This window comes from Mus pahari, chromosome 14 (assembly GCF_900095145.1).
Source record: "Mus pahari chromosome 14, PAHARI_EIJ_v1.1, whole genome shotgun sequence".
Lineage (NCBI taxonomy): Eukaryota > Metazoa > Chordata > Mammalia > Rodentia > Muridae > Mus > Mus pahari.
The window spans coordinates 2573212-2596363 of record NC_034603.1 but is presented as its reverse complement, the minus strand read 5'-3'; the positions used below and the strand labels follow the sequence as shown (position 1 = coordinate 2596363).

Sequence of the window (23152 nt, the reverse complement as noted above, 5' to 3'; positions counted from 1 at the left end):
GGATACACAGAGATACACTGTCTCAGAGAGAGAGAGGATACACAGAGATACACTGTCTCAGAGAGAGAGGATACACAGAGATACACTGTCTCAGAGAGATAGGATACACAGAGATACCCTGTCTCAGAGAGAGCGGGCCCTACTGACTCTAGCTCCCCAGAGTGCCTTGCCCCTGCTCAGCTCTAGCAGCTGATGCCCTGGTGAAGATTTTCCAAGAGAAATATGAAATACAAACTTGGTTGTGGATTTCTTTTCTGTAAACATTGGCAACTAATTTAAAATATATTTTAATTATTTCATATAAAATAGGAGCTTCTATATATTTCTTACAAAACCTCTCTTTGGACTACATACAAGCTAAGAGGATCACACTTTTGTAACCTCAAAATGCAATAAATGGGTGGGTGGGTGTGTGTTTATAAAAGACAGCCCAGATTCTGCTTCTGCACACACACACACACACACACACACACACACACACAAACACTGGAGAAACTTAATTCTAAGCCAGGAAGGAGATGGTCAAAATTTTGGGTCATGGACTTTGCCATCTTCAGAGAAGGTACTTCAGCGCATGTACCCCCAGCTGTGGGTCCCTACTGCTCACAATCTGTCGACCTGACTTGTACACACGCATGACGCTTCTTAGAAGCAGAAGTACCTCAAGGCTGGCCACACACCAACTTACTATCTGTGCTCCAGTGAAGCCACCGAGGGGATGGAAGCCGAATCTGACAGAGCATTCCTGGACTGGATGGAGTTAAAGATCCAGCTTTGTCATTGTTGGCTTAAGTGACCCAAGTCTCAGACAAAAGGAGTTAGTGGCAGAGCTTGGGGAAGAATGACAGCAGAAGATACATGCATGAACTCTGTTCAAAAGATACAGAACTCACTGGCACTAAACGGGGACTTGATACAAAATCTTTTTCTAGATGCTCTAAAGTTTTCATCCATCCCATACCCTGAATAACCCGAAACGCTAATTTTTTTTAATTACTCTGAATCATACACAATATTGTATCATCCTGTATAATTTATCTTTCTGGCTCATATCTACCCTTAGTGGTAGACATTCCATACCCTGCGAGTCACTTGTAGTTAGGAAATTACCTTTTCTATAAAGGTAACTGATTTCTAAATATCAAGTTGGGTGGGCACCATACCCCTCACCTCCACCATACACAGAATAACATGAAAGCAATTCTAAAAGAAATTACAAAAAGAAAATAATCTCATTGATGTTAATCAAACAGAACTTCCCATAGCATTAACCTTAATGTTAGCTTTGATCCAAACTCAGTCCAACTTAATAATTAGTTCATTATTATCTTTAATAATGAAAATAATAACATCAAGGAAAATTTGGCATCGAAGACTCACAAGAACCAAAACAGTAAGGAAGCCCCCTGTGTGTTAATTCTGATTCTGCTGATTCTGTCTAACCAGGGAGTAGGCAATGTCCTCCCGCTACTGGCTCTGTCCTGAGACATCCAGGGAGTCCCTGAGTGGACAGGAGAGATGTGAATATAGCCCTTCCAAAATAGATATATTTGCAGTGGCCCCGAACAATGAGCCTACAAGGTGGTATGAAAGAGAGAAGTGCCCAAATGAGAGCAAGCTGCAGAAGCTGTGGCTGTGTTAAATTACTGTTCCCAGTGAAAGGCCATGACTCATGAGGGTCACAGCAGCACAAGTTTGTCCAGGCTGAAGGACATCTCATTAGTCAGACAGCATTGCCTCCTCAAGTTTTACCTTCAAAGGATTTCACAAAAACATTTGCATACATGCACGCATATACTGATTGTTATATAAGTTGCATGTTTACTTGCTGGTTTAAGCCCCTGGTATCCACGGGTGGCTACTTCCCTACATCTTGAGCCTCAACAACCGGACTCTCTCCCACTGTGACTGTGACCACAGGCTGAGCATTAGGGAAGGGCACAGCTGGAAACCAAGAGCTTGGCCATCAATAACAGACAGTTCCGAGCCCACAGAATCTCTTAATTTTTTTTAATATCAATTGAATTTAGTACAAGTTACTAAGCTCCAAGGCACATTGCAGTGTTCTGTTAACTACAGAAATGTAGAAAGGACAAAGAGAGCAAGCTCTACGTGTCTAGCATTTCACTCTACTGTTCAAAAGCATCCGTGCATCAATAAAGCCAAAACAAAATGCCACGTGAAGATTAAACACATTCAGGTCAGTAGAAACAAACCAAAACAATTTTCCCCTTCACAGACTTGCATCAAAAAACCACCCATCCCCTCCCAACACCCCCTTACCATTTTGCAAACAAAACAGAACAGAACAGAATTGAGTGAAGACTGCAATCCGTGGGGCCGTTTAGAAAGATGCTTTAACTTTTTATAGCATCAACGTTTTGTTTTTAGGCAGCAACACTGGCCTTGGCAAAACAAAAACAAAATCTTTTGGGGGTTTTTCCCTTTCAGAGTGCATAACATTTACAAAAATACACACCAGCAGCAGTCGTTGCTAAGGCCTATTAATTCAGTGCCTAGGCAAACATTCTGCCACCAAATAAATGCTAACAAATATGGTACAAAAGACTCAATCAATATTATACTGCTTAACACAAACCAGATTATCCTTCAAATGAAGAAATTACATACCTGTTTCAAAATATAGAAATGTATAATGAAAATAATGTCTCTACATAAGACTAACTCTTATGTAGATATATTATAGATATATTCACAATTCGACATCTTGGTAGATAAGGAAGACGGAGGCAGGTAGGGAAATGCCCTCTAGATTGAAGAGGAAGTGGTCCAGGGGAAAGGAGGTTGCTGCCCTGTGGTTCAAGGGTCTCTCTCTTTTTTCACTTTAACATCCCCTGCTAAGATAATCTGCTGAATCTCTTTAACCTGGAACTCAATCCTGCCTCCCAGATAGCAAGCCTATCACTAGTTAATAAGGAGTGACTCCTCATCTAAAGAAAGTGGGTTTAATAGACGGTATCTTGCTAATTAGCACTTTTTAAACAAGGTGATGGGAAGTGAATGCTGGTTCCAAATTGAAAAAAAAAATAAATTTCTGCAAAGAAAGTTTATAATCCCCTTAGCTTATAAGGAGAATACAGATTGAAAAATAGCACCATACCCCCCCCCCACACACACACACATAAAAGCATCTTTTTCTTCTGGGTCAGATCAATATTTACAGGTATAGCCCTTAGAAAACAAATCATCTCTTTCCAAAATAGTTTTCCATTTTCTTATTTATATTTAAATATTTATATTCTAATTCTTCTTCCTTTACTAGGGCTACCTGGGCATTCCCCCCAGTGGATTCTGGGAGAAACTGTGTGGGGTATATTATAAGTCTCTACAGCCCCTCTGAGTTTTCTTCAGAATATACACAGTTAAAGACACATGGATTTTTATGTTAAGACTAACCAGCAACTGATTTCTTAGGATGAGTTTGAGGTCTTGTGACACTGTGAGCTTTCCGCATCACATGCATGCACCTCCCCCCTCCTTGCTTTCCTTTCTGGACACTGGTCCTTTGATCTACACAGAAACCTTCTGCATTTAGGTAATTGGTACTTAACTCATTACCTACAAACCTAACAACAAATAAAGGCTTTGTAAGAGTTGTGAGGAAATTGGCCACTTGGCACAATGTAACATAAACAGAGTATCTTATTTATATTGAATCATTATCTGCCTCCATGCCAGAAGGATTAGGTGATGTGTGGTGCCCAGCACCCAAAGAAGATCACAATCAGGCTTGGCTGCCGCATTATTGAGGCTTTACTGTAACATCCATTACCACTGGGACTCTGCTCAAGATATAAATTTTGATGGATTTGTTTTGTGTTGGGATTTAAGTGTCACGATAGCAGAGGAAATCTGGTCCAAAGAACCCAACCCCACTTACAGAACGCCTCCAGTCACTGCACCGGCTCACCTGGTTCTGTGAGGCAAACCCAGCCTGCCTCTTCTCTGACTTGCCATTGTGCTGTGTGGTTCCGGTGTTCCCAGCAGCCTGCTCAGCTCACCCTGGTTTTCACAAGGTGGAAGTTGGAGTTGTTCAATATATAGATTTGCTGATGCCTGTGTGACAACAGGCAGAGTAGGGTAGATGGTAAACGATCCTTGCCTGGAATAGATTTACAGAAAGTATTCTGGCAGGGCCCAAAGAAAGTGAGTATTCACGTATCCCTGTGTGGGGCTAACCTCCTGGAAGTGCCACTGATGGATGAACCGTGAGCTGCTTTGAAGGAGGATAAGTAGATTCAGCTGACGGGCAGCTTGCAAACAAACGGTGTACCATTAGACACGATTTCAGCACACATGGGAGGTTGAAACCCTACTCTCTATGACTGTTTATAGAGCCTTTCAAATGTCCTGGAAACCTTTATGCAAAGATGCTCACAGTGAAGTCACTTCCCTTGTACTTACGGAGACCTAGCAGATATTATAGAACAATATCATGTAAAATGTATTCAGATTATTTAAAGTCATATTTAACATAGCATATAATCTGAACTTCCTACTAAGTCTCCCTGGCATCTCCCTTGCTAGCCCACATGGTGAAATTTTATCCCTTTTGAAAACAGTTAGGATTTCTTCCCTTTACTATTTGGAAGGTCTCGTTCTGCTCTGTTACTTGTGGCTGCATAGACAGGAGTGTTAGTGAGCATCAATTTGATTATGTAAAGAAGGTAACTTGAAAGAGATGTTTTCATGTGGCTGTGTTCTGAACACTTCTACCCTCAGCTCTCTATCTGAGATACTGATGGTCCCTCCCTTTACTGTTTGTCACTTATAGAGTAACAAAGTGGACAGATTGTAAAACAGACTGAGCGGGCAGGGGAGTGGAGCTCAAGGCCCAGGACTACCTGCAGTGTGACCCAGCCCAAGCCCAAAGTCCTAGTGCCCAACATCACTCTCTGAACAGCTCAGACTGGTCCAACAGAGACCAAGGAGGTCACGTTCTGACACCATCCCCTCTGCTTCCAGACAAAATCGAGGATGAGCTAGAGATGACCATGGTTTGCCACCGACCTGAGGGACTGGAGCAACTTGAGGCTCAGACGAACTTCACCAAGAGAGAACTGCAAGTCTTGTACCGGGGATTCAAAAACGTAAGACACCCCCCCCCCAGACACTCGGAGGCCTGCTGTGATTTTTGCCACTTGACTAAGCTTTGCCCATGCCAAGGAGGTCCCCAGAGTGCAGAGACTCAGGATGGTCACTGCTATGAACCCACGCCTGGTGAGAAAGTAAGCTTACAGGAGGACAAAGCCTCAGCAGACAGGAACCTCACCCACTGCAGAGAAGTGCCACAGGGTGGGATGACCTCAGGGAAGCCCAGCTGCCTTCTGGGGTGCTTTGAAAGATCTCATACTCCAGCCTGGAGATGGAGTTTGGGTTTAAAGCTTACATCTTTGAGCACAATCATATTCCCAAATCACTGGATAGAGTTGAGCAGAAGAGCTGTTCTGGTCGCTTCCTGCTAGAGCTTGGTCAATTGTCCTACAGCTTGCCTATGTTGGTCTTGAGTCTGATTTGCTACCATTGGGCATTCTTCTTTCTAATGCTGAAGAGGCCATGGTAATAGTGGCCAGCTGAGGTGGATCAGGGCCCTGGGAGGTAGTTGCCCAATTCAGCACTTGGCTGAGAGGGGACCAGAAAACAGAAAAAAATTCCACTTGTTATTTTGACATTTACCATAGACTCAGTGCCACATAATATTGAGGAAACTGTTAACCACATTCCACTGGTAAGTATGTTCAAGATCACAGGCTACCTTGGAGAAGTCAAAAATCTTAGAGCAGACTTCACCAAAATCCAAACCTAGATCTTTCTCGCCCTAAAGCCAAGACTTTCCCAACCCAGTCCCTATTCAGTAATGACTTCCTCTCACTTGCAAACCAGCTTTTCATGATAGGGTTACCTCCAAGGGCCCCCTGAAGATACCCAGTATACATGTGTTTGCCAGTCTCTGCCCAAGAGAGGGCATGAGGAACCTGCTCAGTTTCCTCCACCTCTCTCTCTCTCTCTCTCTCTCTCTCTCTCTCTCTCTCTCTCTCTCACCACAGGAATGCCCTAGTGGTGTGGTCAATGAAGAAACATTCAAGCAGATCTACGCTCAGTTTTTCCCTCATGGAGGTGAGTAATACCCTTTGATAAATACTCTCCTGGCATCCTCTCCAGTGGTCGGCCTTCCCTTCCCCAACCCCTCTGTTCTTTATCTCTGTATCCTTTGTGGTCAGAGGAGAATTCATGGCAAGATTTTTTTTCTTACTACAAAATACAAAACTCTCTGACAAACAAGCATTCTTCTAGAAGAAGAATGGCTATTGCAGTGTCAGAAAGCCCTATAACAGCTCTAGGAAGCAGGCATCATGACCCAGAAGGAACAATGGAGTCTCAGAGACATTAAGCAATTTACTCTCCATCACACAGCTTGAATGTGGCAGCCCAGGAATAGAAAAGTATATGGGACAAAAGCTTTGTCATCTTGGTTCCTTAAACAGCTAAGGCAAGTTGAAATTTCGTAAACAACACTAGTAAGTACTACAGACCATAAAAATCATGAACAAAATAAATTGTGGGCAGCATAAAGTTATACTTATTTACAAAGTCAGGTTAATGAGGGCACCGGACCCCCACCATCTGTCCAAGTAGGAGCAGCTCCACACAGCGGGTATCCTTCCTCCTGTGGCCTTCTTGTGTCACTTCTCCACAGCTGTCACCTGGACAGTGCAGAACACCTCTTCCGGGGCCTAACAAAATAAAAACTCAAGTGTCCCACATCCTTCTTGGGTCTTCCCAGCAGTACACGGGTGTCTCCCTGGTGTGGGACTCAGTGTTGAGGAGTAGCTTCATGACAGATTGGCGCCTGACTAGGCGTTGATGAACACCTCAGAAACAGAGCCCACTGTGTGGCAGAGAAGGCTCCAGATTAATGTATTTCTTCACAAGTTTCAAGAGTCAGGTCTCACTACATCCCACTCTACAGAGACGTGGAATGGACGCTCTGAGGTGTTGTGTTAGACGTCTATAGTCACAGCTGTATGGAAACAGCTTTGATCCAAGCTCAGGTCTTCCCTCACAAGGAAGTGCCATACCATGGCAAGGACCCCTGCTCAGGACATCTCAATTCAGTCACACACACACACACACACACACACACACACACGCACACACAGGAACAGGTTACAGAGGAACAGGCAGGGGACACAGTGGAGAGAGAGACAAGAACCTATTAACCTTTTGCTACAACTAACTTCTCACCTCAACTCCAGGGGCTGAGACGGGTCTCAGTCCATCCTCTCTCTCCTCTCTCTGGCCCCACCCCTGCCCCTGTGGCATCTGCCCTCTGTGGAGCCTTCCCTCCGCCCCCACTCACCTGCTTCCCCCTCTACTTTGCAGATGCCAGCACGTATGCACATTACCTCTTCAATGCCTTCGACACCACCCAGACAGGCTCTGTAAAGTTCGAGGTATAGTATGTGGGTCCAGTCTGGGGGTTCCCTGGTTCCACATAGCCTCTCCTTCCAAATATGACGGTCCCGATGAAAAGAGTTAATTATCAAATGTCTTCAGTTAAGACAAGAAACTTGATTCATTTAACAAACAGCACCTGAAGTCAGGGAAGGCACTTTCCTTGTCCAGACACTGGGCTTGAGGGTGGTAGAGAGCTCCCTTGTGCTCCGTATGCCAAGCGGTAACCTCTGGACCTAGCATTTCCTATTTATTAACCTGCTTAACTTTTATAATAGTGTTTACCAGGCATGGTCGGATTATTATGTATTATCATTTTATAGAAGAAGAAAGTGAGGCAGAGACAGAGTGGCTTTTCCAAGATCAGAGAGAGAAAGAAAGTGGCCAGGGAGGCCTTGAAACAGGCAGAGTGTTTCCTCACCCTGAGCTCCTAGCCACTGGAAAGTACAGTCCCTCGGATGTTAGCAACCACTGCAGCCTTGGGTTAGGATCAGCAAGGAAGGTGGAATTAACTGCCTAGAGGTGTCCACACAGTCAGAGCTTAAGTCGTCCTTAGTGGGCATCAGAAACTGTGACAGTGTAGGTATAGGAAATGGAAGATAGGACTGGGCCAGGCTGAGACTGGCCATTTCCATCTGCCTAACAGGAGAGTGTGGGCGGTGCCATTTTGGAAAAGCGCCATTATCCAGCCTGGAGGCCAGGCTTCTCTCCAACCACGTGGTGATTAACGGAGGCCCTCCTTCTCCACTTCTTAGGACTTTGTGACTGCTCTGTCGATTTTACTGAGAGGGACAGTCCATGAAAAACTAAGGTGGACGTTTAATTTGTATGACATCAATAAAGACGGCTACATAAACAAAGCGGTAAGTGAGCTGAGAGCAGGGGACATGAGATGAACACACAGTGGAAGTTCTGGAATCAAAAGTAACCTCAGACCCTGAAAACATTGTCTAAGTGAAAGTGTGTCCATCCCTAGCAAAGTGAAGAAGCCCCACAACCATGTTCCCTATTCATCCAGACTCAGGCGTTCTATGAAGCCCACACAGCCATGTTCCCTATTCATCCAGATACAGGCGTTCAATGAAGATTGAGAATCCATCCCACTTCTTGGATGCTGGAGACAAAATGGGGAGCAATCAGCCCACGTCTGACTGTCATGGGGCAGTGGAGTGGGAAGGACAATCACAGCAAAATGTACAGTGACAGGTAGATGTACAGTGACAGGTAGATGTACAGTGACAGGTAGATGTACAGTGACAGGTAGATTACAGTCACGGGTAGATGTACAGTCACAGGTAGATATACAATGACAGGTGAATGTTTTGGTAAGAGTCAGCAAAGGGCTGTCTAATTCAGTATTGCCATACCAAGGGAAAGGTGCCCCCAAAGTCAGGAAAAGTATCCCAGGAAGAAGAAACAGCCACTAGAGAGGTTTTCAAGGAAGATGGGGTTCCACATGCCCTCCAAACAGAGAGGGTTGCTGGTGGCTGCAAGCTAGGAAGGTATGGAAGAAAAGAAGCCTGGAAGGTTGTCGGGTTCAGATGGTGAAAGACTGGGTAGAGAGTCCACTCACCTCCGGGGAGCTGGGGTGGAGCAGAGTTTTCAGGAAACACTAACTACTAACAGTGATCCAAAGACAGCAGGAAAATGTGAGTTGCTCCCTGTCACTAAGAGAAATACAATTCACATTAAAAAAAAAAAAAAAAAACAGAAAAGTTGGAGCTCCTCAAATGATTTTCTGGTGACTTCTAACAAAGACCTACAAAGCTGAGGTGCAAGGAACTGTCCAATGTTTTTTTGTAAATCCAACAATACCCCGATTCTGAAACTTGAAATAAAAATGGTCTAATGGAGAAGACAACTACCATTATTTCTCACGACAACAGATGCAAAAAGCCTATCAAAACGTTAGCAAACTGAATCTAGCAATACATTAAAAAATACAGAATAGCGCAATGGAGCAAAGTTTATTCCAGGAATGCATGGTTGATTTAACACTCAAACATCCACATCATTCACTATATTTACACAACAAAAAGAAAAACTATATTGACTCAATAAATGCAGAAAAAGCACTTGATAAAATCATTGCCTATTCATGGTAAACTTTTTAACAAATGAAGACTAGAAGATCCTTTTCTTGGCCTAGTATCTGACAACTATTTTTAAGAATTCTACAGCTAATATCTGCTTAACAGTGAATATTCCATAATTTTCCCCCAAGGCCAAGAATGAAACAGGGAAACTGAGGTAAGAAAAAATAAAGTTTTATCTGTAATAAGCTTGAATTCCTAGAAAACAATTCATAGACATCTCAAAGAATCTGCAAAGGAATACCAAAGAAACTACTAGAAAGAATCATGAACTTATTTATTAAGGTAGCCAGATATAAATTCTTTTTTTAAAAAAAGCAATAAGTATGTGTACATGTGTGTGTACTATGTTTAAAATAATTCTACTTATGAACAAAATAAGTTTTGTTTTATGCACAAATTTTTTTATAAATTCAACAAAATCAACTTAAGACTTATACATACAAAACCACAAAATGTTGATGAAAATTAAGACCTAAGTAACCAGATGAGCCATAATTGTCTGTGTGACTACCCAACAATGTTAAAATGGAGATTCTCAAAAAAATCAGATTGTATATTCAGTGTAGTCTCAACCAAAATACTCAACAGACCCTTTATAGAAACTGATAAACTGATCTAAAATGTAGATATAAATGCAAGAGCCACAACAACAAAGATGAACAAGGTGGAGGCCTGAAGCTACCTCATCCCAAGAGGAACATGGACGTGCAGAGATGACTGCTCAGGAGACTTGGGGTTGTCGTAAGCACACAGCTTACCAGATCAAGATGGATGGTCCAAAGCGGGCCTGGACCTGTGGCTCAGCTGCACAGCAGTTGCCTAGCAAGTGTAAGACCCTAGATTTGATCTTCTTCCATAAATAGACTTGTCCATATTGTCATCTCAAAAAAGATAACTGGAACCAAAGAGAATAAAACAATGTCTTGAGCAAATGGTTCTGAGTCGACTCTGCATCCATCTGAAAGTCAACATGTATCTTCACCTTTACTTCATGCCAAAAGCAAATATTAACATGAAGCGGATATACACATAAACTCAAGAGCAAAAGCCATTGTGGTAAAGAATACATAGAAGAAACATCCTCACAAGTTCAGAGTAGGAAAGAATATCTTAGGGCAAGTAAGAAGAGGTCATGGAGGAAAATCTGATGTTTTTCTTCATCTAAGTTACAATTTTCTATTATCAAAAAATCTCATTAAGCAAAGAGAAATGAGGGCTGGAGAGATGGCTCAGCAGGTAAGAGCACTGATGCTCTCCCAGAGGTCCTGAGTTCAATTCCCAACAACTGCATGGTGGCTCACAACCATTTGTAATGAGATCCAATGCCCTCTTCTGGTGTGTCTGAAGAGAGCGACAGTGTANTCATATACATAAAATAAATCTTTTTTTAAAAAGGAAAAAGAAAAACATTTAAAAAAAAAAGAAAGAAAATGGAAATGAGAGTCATGGATTGGGGAAAAGGCTTGTAAATTATTATTATATGTNAAGAGACTGAGGTCCAAATACATAAGAAATGTTCATAATTTTGTAAGAAGATAAACAAGTCCATTGAAAGTAGGTAATAAGGGGCCACCAATATGGCTCAGTAGGTAAAGGCAAATAAATGCGGCCAACCTGACAACCTGAGTTCAATCCCTGGAACCCACACTCTGGTAGGAAAACATTGACCCCTGGCTCCTGACCTTTGGCCTACACCCATGTACTGTGGCATCCATGTCCCAACACACAAAATAAATTAATGTTTTTTTAAAGCAATAATAATACAACAAAATCTTTAAATAGATTTTTAAGTGAAATTGATACTTCAGAAGATATTAGTAAGTGGACATTAGACCCAGGAAAAATGGTTCCATATGTATGGTGTTCAAGGAAGTACAAACTTTTAAAACTATAATAAACAATAGTTATGCATGTACTGCATGATCAAAAGGCCAACAATTCCAAGTGTAGACAGGCTGAGGAATAGTTAGACGCTCTTACACACTGCTCATGGGAAACAGTGCAACCCTTGCTGCTTAGGAAATATTTTAGCATCTTAAATAAAGTTAACATCCAACTAATGTATAGCCCAGAAATCCTACCTCTACACATTTACCTAAAATAAATGAAAATATGTAAATTCATAAATACCTACATGAGACTTGCATAGTTCCTTTATCTAAATAGCTCCCAAATTGCAAGCAACCTAAATATCTTTCAAGAGGATGATGATAAACAGCTGTCTATGCATCCACGGGGTGCTCGGAAACAGAAAGAAAGAAATCACTGCCACAGGCAATAATGGCAATGGGCTCTGCTGCCGTCACACACACGGGATATAGACGGCCTCAGACCCCATGCAGTACATTGGATTCACATCAAATTCTAGAAAATGAAAACATCTTTAGTTACTGATATGTCATCAGCAGTGCTTCGTGCCAGAGGTTGACAGACGGTGTAGAAGTTTCTTCAGGTGATAAGAATAATCCAGGAGGTGGCACAGGTGTACACATTTACCAAAGTTTATCAAGCAGGAGACTTAAAATACGTAAGTTTGCTATAATCAAACCATACTCTAATACGCCCTATTTTTTAAAGGGAGATCTCATTGTAACATGGGAATACCTAGATGATAGAATGTGCTCAGAGTGTGTTGAATAAAAAAAGTTAAACTTTGGCAAAGTTTATGAAAGAAAACAAGAATCCAGTCTCACTTAAAATATGTGTCACAAATTCTAAATGAAATTCCAGGAAATTAGATTTAGCTCTCTAGTTAAAGGAGCACACATGGTAAGGAGCAGGTTTCTTGCAGACTTCAATAGCATAGCATATCTATTAAATAATTCGCCAGGTGGTGGTGGCACACACCTTTAATCCCAGCACTTGGGAGGCAGAGGCAGGCGGATTTCTGAGTTTGAGGCCAGCCTGGTCTACAGAGTGAGTTCCAGGACAGCCAGGGCTACACAGAGAAACCCTGTCTCAAAAAAACCAAAAAAAAAAAAAAAAAAAAAAAAATCACATCCATACATAAAAAGAACAAGCCATTTAATTATAAAGTCATAATTCCATCAAGTTTACCTATATCCTTGTCAGTTTTTAAACTCCTAATAAAGTGGTAATAAAATTCATCTTGAGCATAATAGAATGTGCCCTCTACATAGCTTTTCACATCTTAGTGATGTCTCAGAGACCCTCGGCTACAGCAGAGATGAAGACCAGAGTGCTTGCTATTGACCCGCACCCTCTGCCAGTGCTTCAAACTGCTTCTGAGACACTGTGGGACAGCAGCACACATCTGGGAAGCTAGGGCGGTCTTCATTAATGACAAGATTTTCTCCTCTCTACTTATTTATTTGTTTGCAAAGAGGTCTCATACTGTAGCTCAAGTTGACTGGAACACACTACATAGTCCAGGCTGGCCTTGAATATATGGTGATCCTCCTGCCTCAGCCTCCTTAATACTGGGATTACAGTGAGAGGCAATGGTGTGATTCTATACTTAGCGGAGAAAAGACAAGAGAAACTACTTAGACAATTAGAACTAAAGATCATGTCCGGTGACTAACATAAAGAGAAAGAAACTGGGTGGCCCATATCTCAGTTATGAGTGCTTAGAATGTTGTAACTAAGATACTCTAAAAAAAAAATAGCTATTTGTTTCTAACTGATTTCAAATTTAGTTGTTTGTAACCAAAAAAAAAATTGTTTTTAGAGGGAAAATTGGACAAATCACCAGTTGAAAATAGGAAAGATAATTTTCAAAAGGTTGAAACTGGAACTATGCAATAGTATGCTGTGTGAGGAGGCAAGGGGCTCAGGTAGGTTGGGATAACTGAAGAGGAAGCTGAGAACCAGTTAGTGATTCCATTCATAATAGAGGGAGCCCAAGGAACAGCTCAAACAGATGTGAATAAAGAAACAGATGACTCCAAGGAAGCTGGTTTGCTAGACTATTTTAGCAGCAAATGAATAAATGTTCTGAATGTCATCGGTGTAAGTTAATCACAGATACACAGGTGAGTTCTAACTACAATAAATAAACAAATAAATAAATAAATAAATAAACCTAGGATTACAGCAATCGAGCCAGGAAGCAGCATTTCTACATGTTCTCTGGTTCAGTTCCTGCCTCCAGGCTCTTGCCTTGAGTTCCTGTCCCGGCTTCCTTTCATGATGCACAGTAATCTGAAAGATGAGATAAAGTCTTTGTCTCCCCCCCTCCCCCCCAAAAAGGAAAAGTAGCTGTCACAACTAAATTTAGAAAGGGAAAAGTATAAAATTAAAACACAAAGAAAAGAAATGGTGACATCATTCTAAATATTTTTAAAATCTTCACCTCAACAAAATGGCATGGCCAAAGCTGAAAATCAGGTGACAGTGCTATTCAAACATCTGCAAGCGATGGTGCTTCCTTGTGGACACTAGCTAAGAAAGCACTCACATCTGCTTCACTTGCCTTTGGGTTTCCTCGGAAGAAGATCTAATACATGGTGCATACTTTCGGATGCCTTATAAACAAATTTATACATCTCCAAAGTACATAAAGAGTTCTCACAATCAAATTACAATTAAACACAATGAACAGATTGGATTTGCAAAGAAGTTGTGGAAACGCAGTGAGAAGTGGTTACTGTGGATATTAAACACTCACAAGAAACCAAAGCTAGTAGATCAACAGTGGAATCACAAAGACTCTAAATTTCTAAATTTTTATTTTAATTGTATATGGTTATATAAGGGGGTGGATTTACACAGACCCCTCAAAGTCCAGAAAAGGGTACCAGATCCCTTACAGGCAGCTATGAGTTACCCAGCATGGTACTGGGTACAGAACCCTGTAAGAACAGAACATAGTCTTGACTACTGAGCCATCTTCCCAGCCCAGATTTCAAAACTCATTAAATAGAGGATAACCACTTAAAATCACAGACAATTAACAAGTGTATATGATTTCATGTGTTTAAATCACTTTATAGCTGGGTGGTGGTGGTGTATGCCTTTAATCCCAGCACTCAGGAGGCAAAGGAGGTGGATCTGTAAGCTTGAGGCCGACCTGCTACAGAGCAAGTTCCAGGACAGCCAGAGCTACACCGAGAAACCCTGTCTCAAACAAAACAAAACAAATTGAAACAAAAACAAAAAAATTATGTTGTAAAGTACTATTATAGCATTCCATCAATTTTATAGACAGCTAAGTTCTTAGAGTCATGCTTCATGTATGATATTCTAAATTAAAATATCCAGCTACTGCTTTACAAAACGTCTACAGAAAGGAGCCTCAGTTGGGATTTGTGCCTCCTGGTCTTCAGCCTTGGTTCAGTACATTTTTCCATCACATCACTGAATAATCTTACTAATGATTCCCTTTTCATAATGGGCAAAGTAGAGCAAATTATCCCCATTCATGTCTACCAGACATGGTTAGATGGCAGAGTTAGTGGAGGGTGTGTTAGTGTGAGTAAGTAGTCTCCTAAGACCGCTTCCTCGCTGTCGTGCTGGAACGTTCTCGTCAAATCTGCAGACCGTGAGGATCCCCAGCATTCAAAATTATTTTTCCATCCTTGGATAAAACAGTTTCAAACAGAAACTTGCTTAATGGCCACATGGGTGTGAAAAACTAGTAAAGTACCATCTCTTGAAACGAATATCTGAATACAAGCCCATTGCCTAGTTCTGTGTCTATGTGTTGGGAGCATATTGAAGAAATGACCCTCGATGACATACAGACCCTTCTTTCTAAACATCTTTCTCCAATTAAAAAAAAAAAAAAAAAAAAAAAAAGGCCGGTCTTCTTAGAGAGCTGTTTGTCTTGGGATCGGGAAAGGAAAAATAGAAAATGAACCTGAAACCCCGTAAAAATAGCTTAGTTAGGAACTCCACTACACCCAGAGCTGCACCTGATAACCAGAACCCAGTGACATCACCCAAGATAACCAGACACAGCCCTAAGAACCCCATGGCCTCCACTGGAAAGTACATAAACAGAGACCAAGAGCAATGCTCTGCACATCTGGAAAGACCTTGATTGGCCCTGCAGCTGGACAGTCTTCCCCAACACCCTGACCCTTGAATCAAAGGCCACTATTAGAGACTGCACCTGACCTTTTGCTAATATGTCATACAGGTGAACAGCTTAATAAAACATACCTTGCTATACCAAAAAATGAAAGAAAGAAAGAAAGAAAGAAAGAAAGAAAGAAAGAAAGAAAGAAAGAAAGAAAGAAAGAAAGAAAGAAAGAAAGAAAAAGAAAATGAACCTGAAACCTGGTTGGGGAAGGTCAAACAGCTACAGACGTCAGCTAAAAGGAGTTTTAATAGTCAAAACTACAATGATTTAATCAACAAAATAAACCATGATATTATTGGATCACCACCAACAAAATATAGTAGATATCCACAAGTCCAAAGAACTAAGTACATAGAAAAATGAAGAGAAGGCACCTCTTGTTTAAAGAGGTATTCTAGTACATCTACAATTATTAATAATCTACTTAAAGAAAGCCTCAAGTGCCCTGTAGATATTGGCTGTTGTCCCCTTCTCCTAATTTGGAACATCAAACAGAATCTGATATGATTTTTAAATCTGTGTTAAAAAAACATTAACTTTTTAAAAAGAATATAGATTTTGCATTAAGTAAAGAGCATAGTGATCTGTTTGCTGTCAAGCTGTGTTGACAGACAAATCAGAGAGCTGACAGACAACGCTTTCCTCAAGTAACCACCAGTAACAAGACAGCTACAGTAAGTTTTCTGTAAGTCTAAACTTATTAATTACAGCTTCCGAGAAAGCCCCAATGCCCTGTGGGTACTCCTTGCGTTGGCTACTTTTTTTCTTAACTAAAAATGTCAATAGAAACTATGAGGGTGTTTTTAAGGCTAGCCTAAAACATTCATTTACCTCTAAGTCAGAGGAATGCTTCATTGTCTCAGTCTGCAAATGGGGAATCCAATGCCATCCCCCCTGAGGGCAAAGCAAGAAGAGGCAGCCTGCCCAAGATGTCTGAAGTGGTCCCCACTTTCTCTTGGGGAGGGAGTTTCGTCTTGTCCCTTAACTCCCACTCTTCTGCTTCAAAGGGTCCTCATAACCCCTCTGTTTAGCTAGAGGAACCCTAATCAAATCCCAAATTCTGTCACCCAAGAAGATATGATCTCACGGTCCCAACACTATGTACCTCCATGTCCCCTTCCAGGAGATGATGGGCATAGTCAAAGCCATCTACGACATGATGGGGAAATACACCTATCCTGTGCTCAAGGAGGACACTCCCAGGCAGCACGTGGATGTCTTCTTCCAGGTATGTATGCGCCTGTGCACGGCCTTATCCTGATTGGCCAGGAGGTGCTCCTGAGAAGCAGGTCAGTGTCACAGAAGAGAATGGGAGTGCATCGTCATTAACTACTGTGGTAATTTTCATAAAAATCTTTTCAGGGGCTGAGTGGAAAGAGAAGACTCTATCTATTGCATCTGTGTACTTATTAAGCAAGTTTGTCTGGCCTGCAAAGGGGAATATAATTGGAAACCGGGGTAAAGCCAGACTGCAAGATCATTTTGTTTGGTTTGGTTTGGTTTTTCGAGACAGGGTTTCTCTGTGTAGCCCTGGCTGTCCTGGAACTCACTCTGTAGACCAGGCTGGCCTCGAACTCAGAAATCCACCTGCCTCTGCCTCCCAAGTGCTGGGATTAAAGGCGTGTGCCGCCACGCACGGCGACTGCAAGATCCTTAAGTGGGAGAGCTCAGCCTTGATCTAGTAAAGGACAGGTGGATGCTGTTGATGACTGCATGCACGAGTGGCACCCTCGTAGCTGCACTTAATCTGAAAACAAAACGAGACAAAAGTCTAGCAATAGAGCATACCAAAGAACGTCAGAGAGCACTCCAACCCAAGCCTCCAAATCCGCAGCTCGGATAAAAGAGATCTCTCTGGGATTCTGAAAGTTTGCACAGAAAACCTGCACAGAGATGAACCAGAACCTGTTGTTCCCAGTGTTCTTTCTGCCAGATAACGGCCAGCAGAATGTGTGTAAAGACGTGTGTTACAGTTTGGAAATGGCTTGGGTGTATGAAGCCTGCTCCGCAGTGTGGCAATGTTTAAAGTCATGGAATCCTCAGTGACCTGGATCCGAGGGGAGGTGACTGGTCCTGGGGAGCAGTGCCTCAGGGCTATTAGTACTGTCATTGCTGTGAGCCTGGGTTGAATGAGCAAGTCTGGCCCGTCCACATTCTCTGGCTTCCTGTTTCATTATGTGACTTCTTTCACATGTGTCCACTATGAAGATGCCATTCCCCCACGAGGCCCTCACTAGAGAGAAACTGGTGTTGTGTTCTTGGAGACAACAGTGGTTATCAACCTGTGTGTTTGGCAAACCTCTATTGCCAAAGTATTTAGATTATGATTTATAACAGTAACAAAATTAATAGCAACAAAAATAACTTTATGGTTGGGGGTCACCAGCATGAGGAACTGCACTAAAGGGTTGCAGCATTAGGAAGATTGCGAACCACTGCTATAGAACAATAAGATAAATAAACCTCCTTTCTTTTTACAGCACCTAGCCTCAGTTATTTTGTTATAATAACAGAAACAGACTATTACTGTTGGGATGTCAGCATAATAATAATGTAGCAATGATGTAAGTGTTGAGACCAATCTTTTGATAGAAGGAAGCCCGTGAGGACCATAATACTATAACCAGTAATCCACTGACTAGCAAAAGACCGTCCTAATTCTGGGGTTACCACAGAGAAAATTCATAGAAATGTGAAATACCAGGTTCTTTAAAGACATCTCTATTGTGTCTTTCAGAAAATGGATAAAAATAAAGATGGCATTGTAACATTAGATGAATTTCTTGAATCCTGTCAGGAGGTAAGGAGAGATCTTGGGACGCGATCGTTCCAGGGAAGGGAATCTGGGGGGGTTGAGACTATAGAGGGGAGGATCTGAAATCTGCACACACCTACAACCCCTGGACTCAGAAGTCTAGAATCTCCATGCCTTGGCCTGGCCTGCTCAGCACAGGGCTAAGCAGATAGATAGCAGAAGCGCAGGTTTGGGAGATGTAAAGACCCAGAAAGTTGTTATGAAATAGACTGGCTGAATAGGTGGGCCAGCCCTATTTGCTTCCTCTGTACCTGTTCCTCAGGTACAGAGGAACAGCTGAAAGACCTTCAGCAAGATTCTCAATCCAGTGTGCATAAAACTGCCTGAAGTTCCCCCAAACGTGTGTTTTCAAACTATAATCACAGATACTGTAGAAGAGTCTAAAAATTGTCATAATTCAAATGCCCAGGACCAAGGCAGCTAGAATTTGCTTATGCAAACCAGACCCCTTGAAGCTTCTGCTAAAATACAGGCAGGGTCTGCCAAGGTCCAAGGCCAGGCTTGCCCTGTGTACTCCCCTTGGGAGACACTGCTGTTCTTGGACCATATTTAGGCTGTCTCATGAACAAACTGGCACTGGTGCCCTGCCAAGCACCGAACTGGAAATCTACTCATCAACTTACAAGGTTTGTGCTCCATCTCATTCCACAAAAGTGGTCTAAGCTCCCCGAAAACCTGCAAGGTCTGGGAGTAAAAGTATTAGCGCACAGAGCTTCATCCACAGGAAAATCTTCCAGGCAGATGTCCCACGCGATGGTGTTCCAGCTACTTAACAATTAGGACAGGTTCCATCCTGACCTTTTTAAACTAACTTTTGCCACTGTCCTAGAGTGCCCCAGCTCAGCCTGAAAGATCTTTGGGTAGTCTGAGGATCCCAAGTTCATTCCTAGGCAGCCAGAAGGAAGCATGTTGATAATAAAATTGAGTAAGCAGTGGAGTGAGAAAGATTTTAATATTTAGTCACTATAGCAGCCATGTCTGTTGTGCCCATTTCAGTAAGAGAAAACTGAGGCACTACTGTGCTAAGAGGTGTGGTTAATGCTGCGATGAGTGACAGAGCTGGATTTTTAAACTGGCATGCTAATGTCCCACATCACACCCAACGGAAGCATTCTTTCTTGGCTCTCCAGGTGAGAGAGGTTTTCAGGTCACCTTCCCCAGCTACTCCTTCCAAAGCTGTTTCTTTATTCACCATCTCACAATAAGTGAATATTAAACTCAACCCTACTTCTTATATGGGGAAACTGAGGTACAGCAAGGATAAGTAACACAGGCAGGAAGGAAGTAAGAGGCCTGGGCTTGAGCCCAAGCTGCCCAACTCCAGAACTTACAAAGACTGGGATCCTCACAGTGAACATTGTCTCTCTTGGTTTTCTCTATCAAAAGTCTGCTTTGTTAACCTTAAACTCAGTGGGACACACACACACATACACACACACACCATACACACACACACATACACACATACACATACATACACACACACCATACACATACACACACACATACACACACACACACACAGTCTATTTCCTTGAATACCACTTTAACAAATTTTCATATTTTCACTATATTTTATTCAAAATGTAGAAGTGTGGTACTTGGTATCTAAAGATTTAAGAACTTTGTGCCTTCAATATTTATACCTTTGAAAGTCATGTGTGATGGTACACACCTTTAATTGCAGCACTCAGGAGGCAGAGGTAGGCAAATCTCCAAGTTCAAGGCCAGCCTGGTCTACAGAATGAGTTCCAGGACAGCCAGGGCTACACAAAGAAACCCTGACTCAAATAAACTTTAAAGAGTATATGATAGAAAATATAAAACACAGACAAGAGCTAATATGAGCAAAGTCAAGAGATTTCTTGGAGGAAGATTAATAAAATTGATATGTGCTTACCAAGACAGAGTAAAAAGAGAAAAAAATTAAGTCCTCAAATTGCTGATATCAGAAGTAAAAATAATAATATCTAGTATCAGTTTTACCAATATTAAAAGATAATTATTCTTCAATAAATTTAGCAATTCAAGCCGGGTGTGGTGCCGCACACCTTTAATCCCAGCATTCGGGAGGCAGAGGCAGGCGGATTTCTGAGTTCGAGGCCAGACTGGTCTACAAAGTGAGTTCCAGGACAGCCAGGGCTACACAGAGAAACCCTGTCTCAAAAAAACCAAAAAAAAAAAAAAAATTAGCAATTCATGTTAAGATGTACAAATTCCCTTAAAAACACAGCTTATTAAAACGAATACATGGAGAAAGCAAAAATTTAAGTAGCCCTATGTTTCAAAGGCTTTGAAGAGAAAATGACAGGCTTAAATATCTACTGTAGTGCATTCTTCCAAATGTGTGAGGGAGAAACAATACTAATCTCAAAGAATAGTGAGTAAAAGAGAACTTTCTCAGCTTGATTGATCAGGCTATTGTACCCCTAGGGTGGGAAAAGGCTATCATAGCCCTGGCATGGGAAATTGCAAGGTTGGCTTAATATCCAAGAATTAGTCTCAGTGTAATTTATCACAGTAATCAAATGAACAGGAAAAACTGCGACCAATCCACACAGATGTGGAAAATCAGGCCATGCAACTCATTGATGGAGCATCTTAAAGAAAAACAAGTTTGCAATGCTGCAGCAGACTTGCTTTGGCATAGGAAGCTCACTCTTGAGATTTGCTCAAGTTGCCGAGCTCTGGCTCTAACCATCTTCTCTCCCACTCCTCTCTCCCCAGGATGACAACATCATGAGATCTCTACAGCTGTTCCAAAATGTCATGTAACTGAGGACACTGGCCATTCTGCACTCAGAGACACTGACAAACACCTTAATGCCCTGATCTGCCCTCGTTCCAATTTTACACACCAATTCTTGGGACAGAAATACCTTTTACACTTTGGAAGAATTCTCTGCTGAAGACTTTCTACAAAACCTGGCACCATGTGGCTCTGTCTCTGAGGGACGAGCGGAGATCCAAGTTTGTTTTGGAAGCATGCCCATCTCTTCATGCTGCTGCCCCGTGGAAGGCCCCACTGCTTGAGCTTAGTCAATAGTGCACAGTTTTATGCTTATACATATCCCCAACTCACTGCCTCCAAGTCAGGCAGACTCTGATGAATCTGAGCCAAATGTGCACCATCCTCCGATGGCCTCCCAAGCCAATGTGCCTGCTTCTAGTCCTCTGGTGGGAAGAAAGAGCATTCTACAGAACAATTAGAGCTTACCATGAGAATATTGGGAGAGGCAGCACCAAAACATGTAGAATAGGACTGAATTATTAAGCATGGTGATATCAGATGATGCAAATTGCCCATGTCATTTTTTTTTCAGAGGTAGGGACTAATGATTCTCCCACACTAGCACCTGTGGTCATAGAGCAAGTCTCTTAACATACCCAGAAGGGAAACCACTGTCCAGTGGTCTATCCCTCCTCTCCATCCCCCACTCAAGCCCAGCACTGCATGTCCCTCCCAGAAGGTCCAGAATGCCTGTGAAACGCCGTACTTTTATACCCTGTTCTAATCAATAAACAGAACTATTTCGTACACTCTCAATTACTTTTTCTATGACTCCGTGGCTCAGGAGAGGCAAGTTGTGACAAGGGGTGGTTAGTCCACCCATTTGGCCTCGGGTTACTAGTACTATGGGGCCATGTGCCTTCACCCATAAACCATCTTCATTAGCATGCAATTCAAATACTGTGACCATGTGCAAATGCTACTTCCAGACAACACCTCTTTTCTAACAGGATTGCTCCTCCCAAGACTCCAATAAAAAAAATCCCAGAGCCTCATATTGCACAACTAGAGCTGAAAAGGACCAGTCCTCACTGCTGATGATGCAGTCCAAAGATTGATCAAGTAGTTCCATCTTATAACCATAAAACGATTACTTGGGTCCAATGTCATGTATTTTAGTTTTACCAGTGTTATCACATTAAATATTTCCTTACACATTAAAAAATGCTCTAACAAGAGCTTCCTTGAAAAGGTTTATGGAAGTGCTATTATCTGTCCAGGGCTGTTTTACAAGTTTTATAAACATTCTCTTATTTCATGCTCATAGTAGAACATTCCAGAAGATAGATTCTTGGTTTGACTTATGAGGACCCTGAAGCTCAGAGGGGTGAGTGGACCTCCTCCATGTAGCACCCCACTATTTAAGAAAATTCCACATGATCCAAAAACCTGAGAACACTTCCCAAAAATCTCAATCACTTGTTGTCAGTTAAGAGAGATGCGGTATTCTAGTTTTTCTCTGTTGGTGGGACCCTGAGGTTCAGGCTACTTTATAGCTCTCTAAGTAACACCAGTGTGCACCTAAGGTTGAGAAGCCTGACTCTAGGAGAAAGGAAGGGCTATTACCTTTATCCCTATTTTAGCCAGACCACAGTAAGAAGCCAAAATGAGCCTTGAGCCCCTCAGGACATTCAGACAAAATATTAGAATGGGAAGATTTAAAACATCCTTCAGATTAATAATCAGATGAAAGGACGAGGCTGTCCAGGCTTGGTGACATGTTGTGACACCAAGTACACTGGCCCTGTCTCAAGCTTGCCGTCCTGAATCACCCAAAATGATCGCCATTTGCCAGTCAACTGTGGAGTAGATGCTGTGGCTACCTTATCCATATACCCATCCCTTCAGCACTCACCATCCCTGTGCAGTGGGTCCAGCTGCTACCAGCTGCAAGTGCCAAGTCTTTGGTGGAGGGGTTGCTGGCACAG

General features: G+C 42.1%; 1 protein-coding gene across 5 annotated transcripts in view; it reads left to right on the top strand.

The window, feature by feature from the left end:
• The window catches only part of Kcnip1 (potassium voltage-gated channel interacting protein 1), a 375589-nt gene extending 352677 nt beyond the window's left edge, over nt 1–22912 (top strand). For 3 of the 5 annotated variants that reach the window (XM_021211446.2, XM_021211445.2, XM_029546282.1), the window contains 7 exons: nt 4987–5111; nt 6069–6138; nt 7405–7475; nt 8232–8339; nt 16742–16846; nt 18356–18418; nt 21161–22912. In XM_021211446.2, the coding sequence (XP_021067105.1) occupies nt 4987–5111; nt 6069–6138; nt 7405–7475; nt 8232–8339; nt 16742–16846; nt 18356–18418; nt 21161–21208 (590 nt within the window). In that variant the 3' untranslated portion in view covers nt 21209–22912. The remainder of the gene's footprint in view (nt 1–4986; nt 5112–6068; nt 6139–7404; nt 7476–8231; nt 8340–16741; nt 16847–18355; nt 18419–21160) is intronic. The other 2 variants (XM_021211447.2, XM_029546281.1) reach the window with 2 other exon arrangements.
• The last annotated feature ends 240 nt before the right edge of the window (nt 22913–23152 follow it).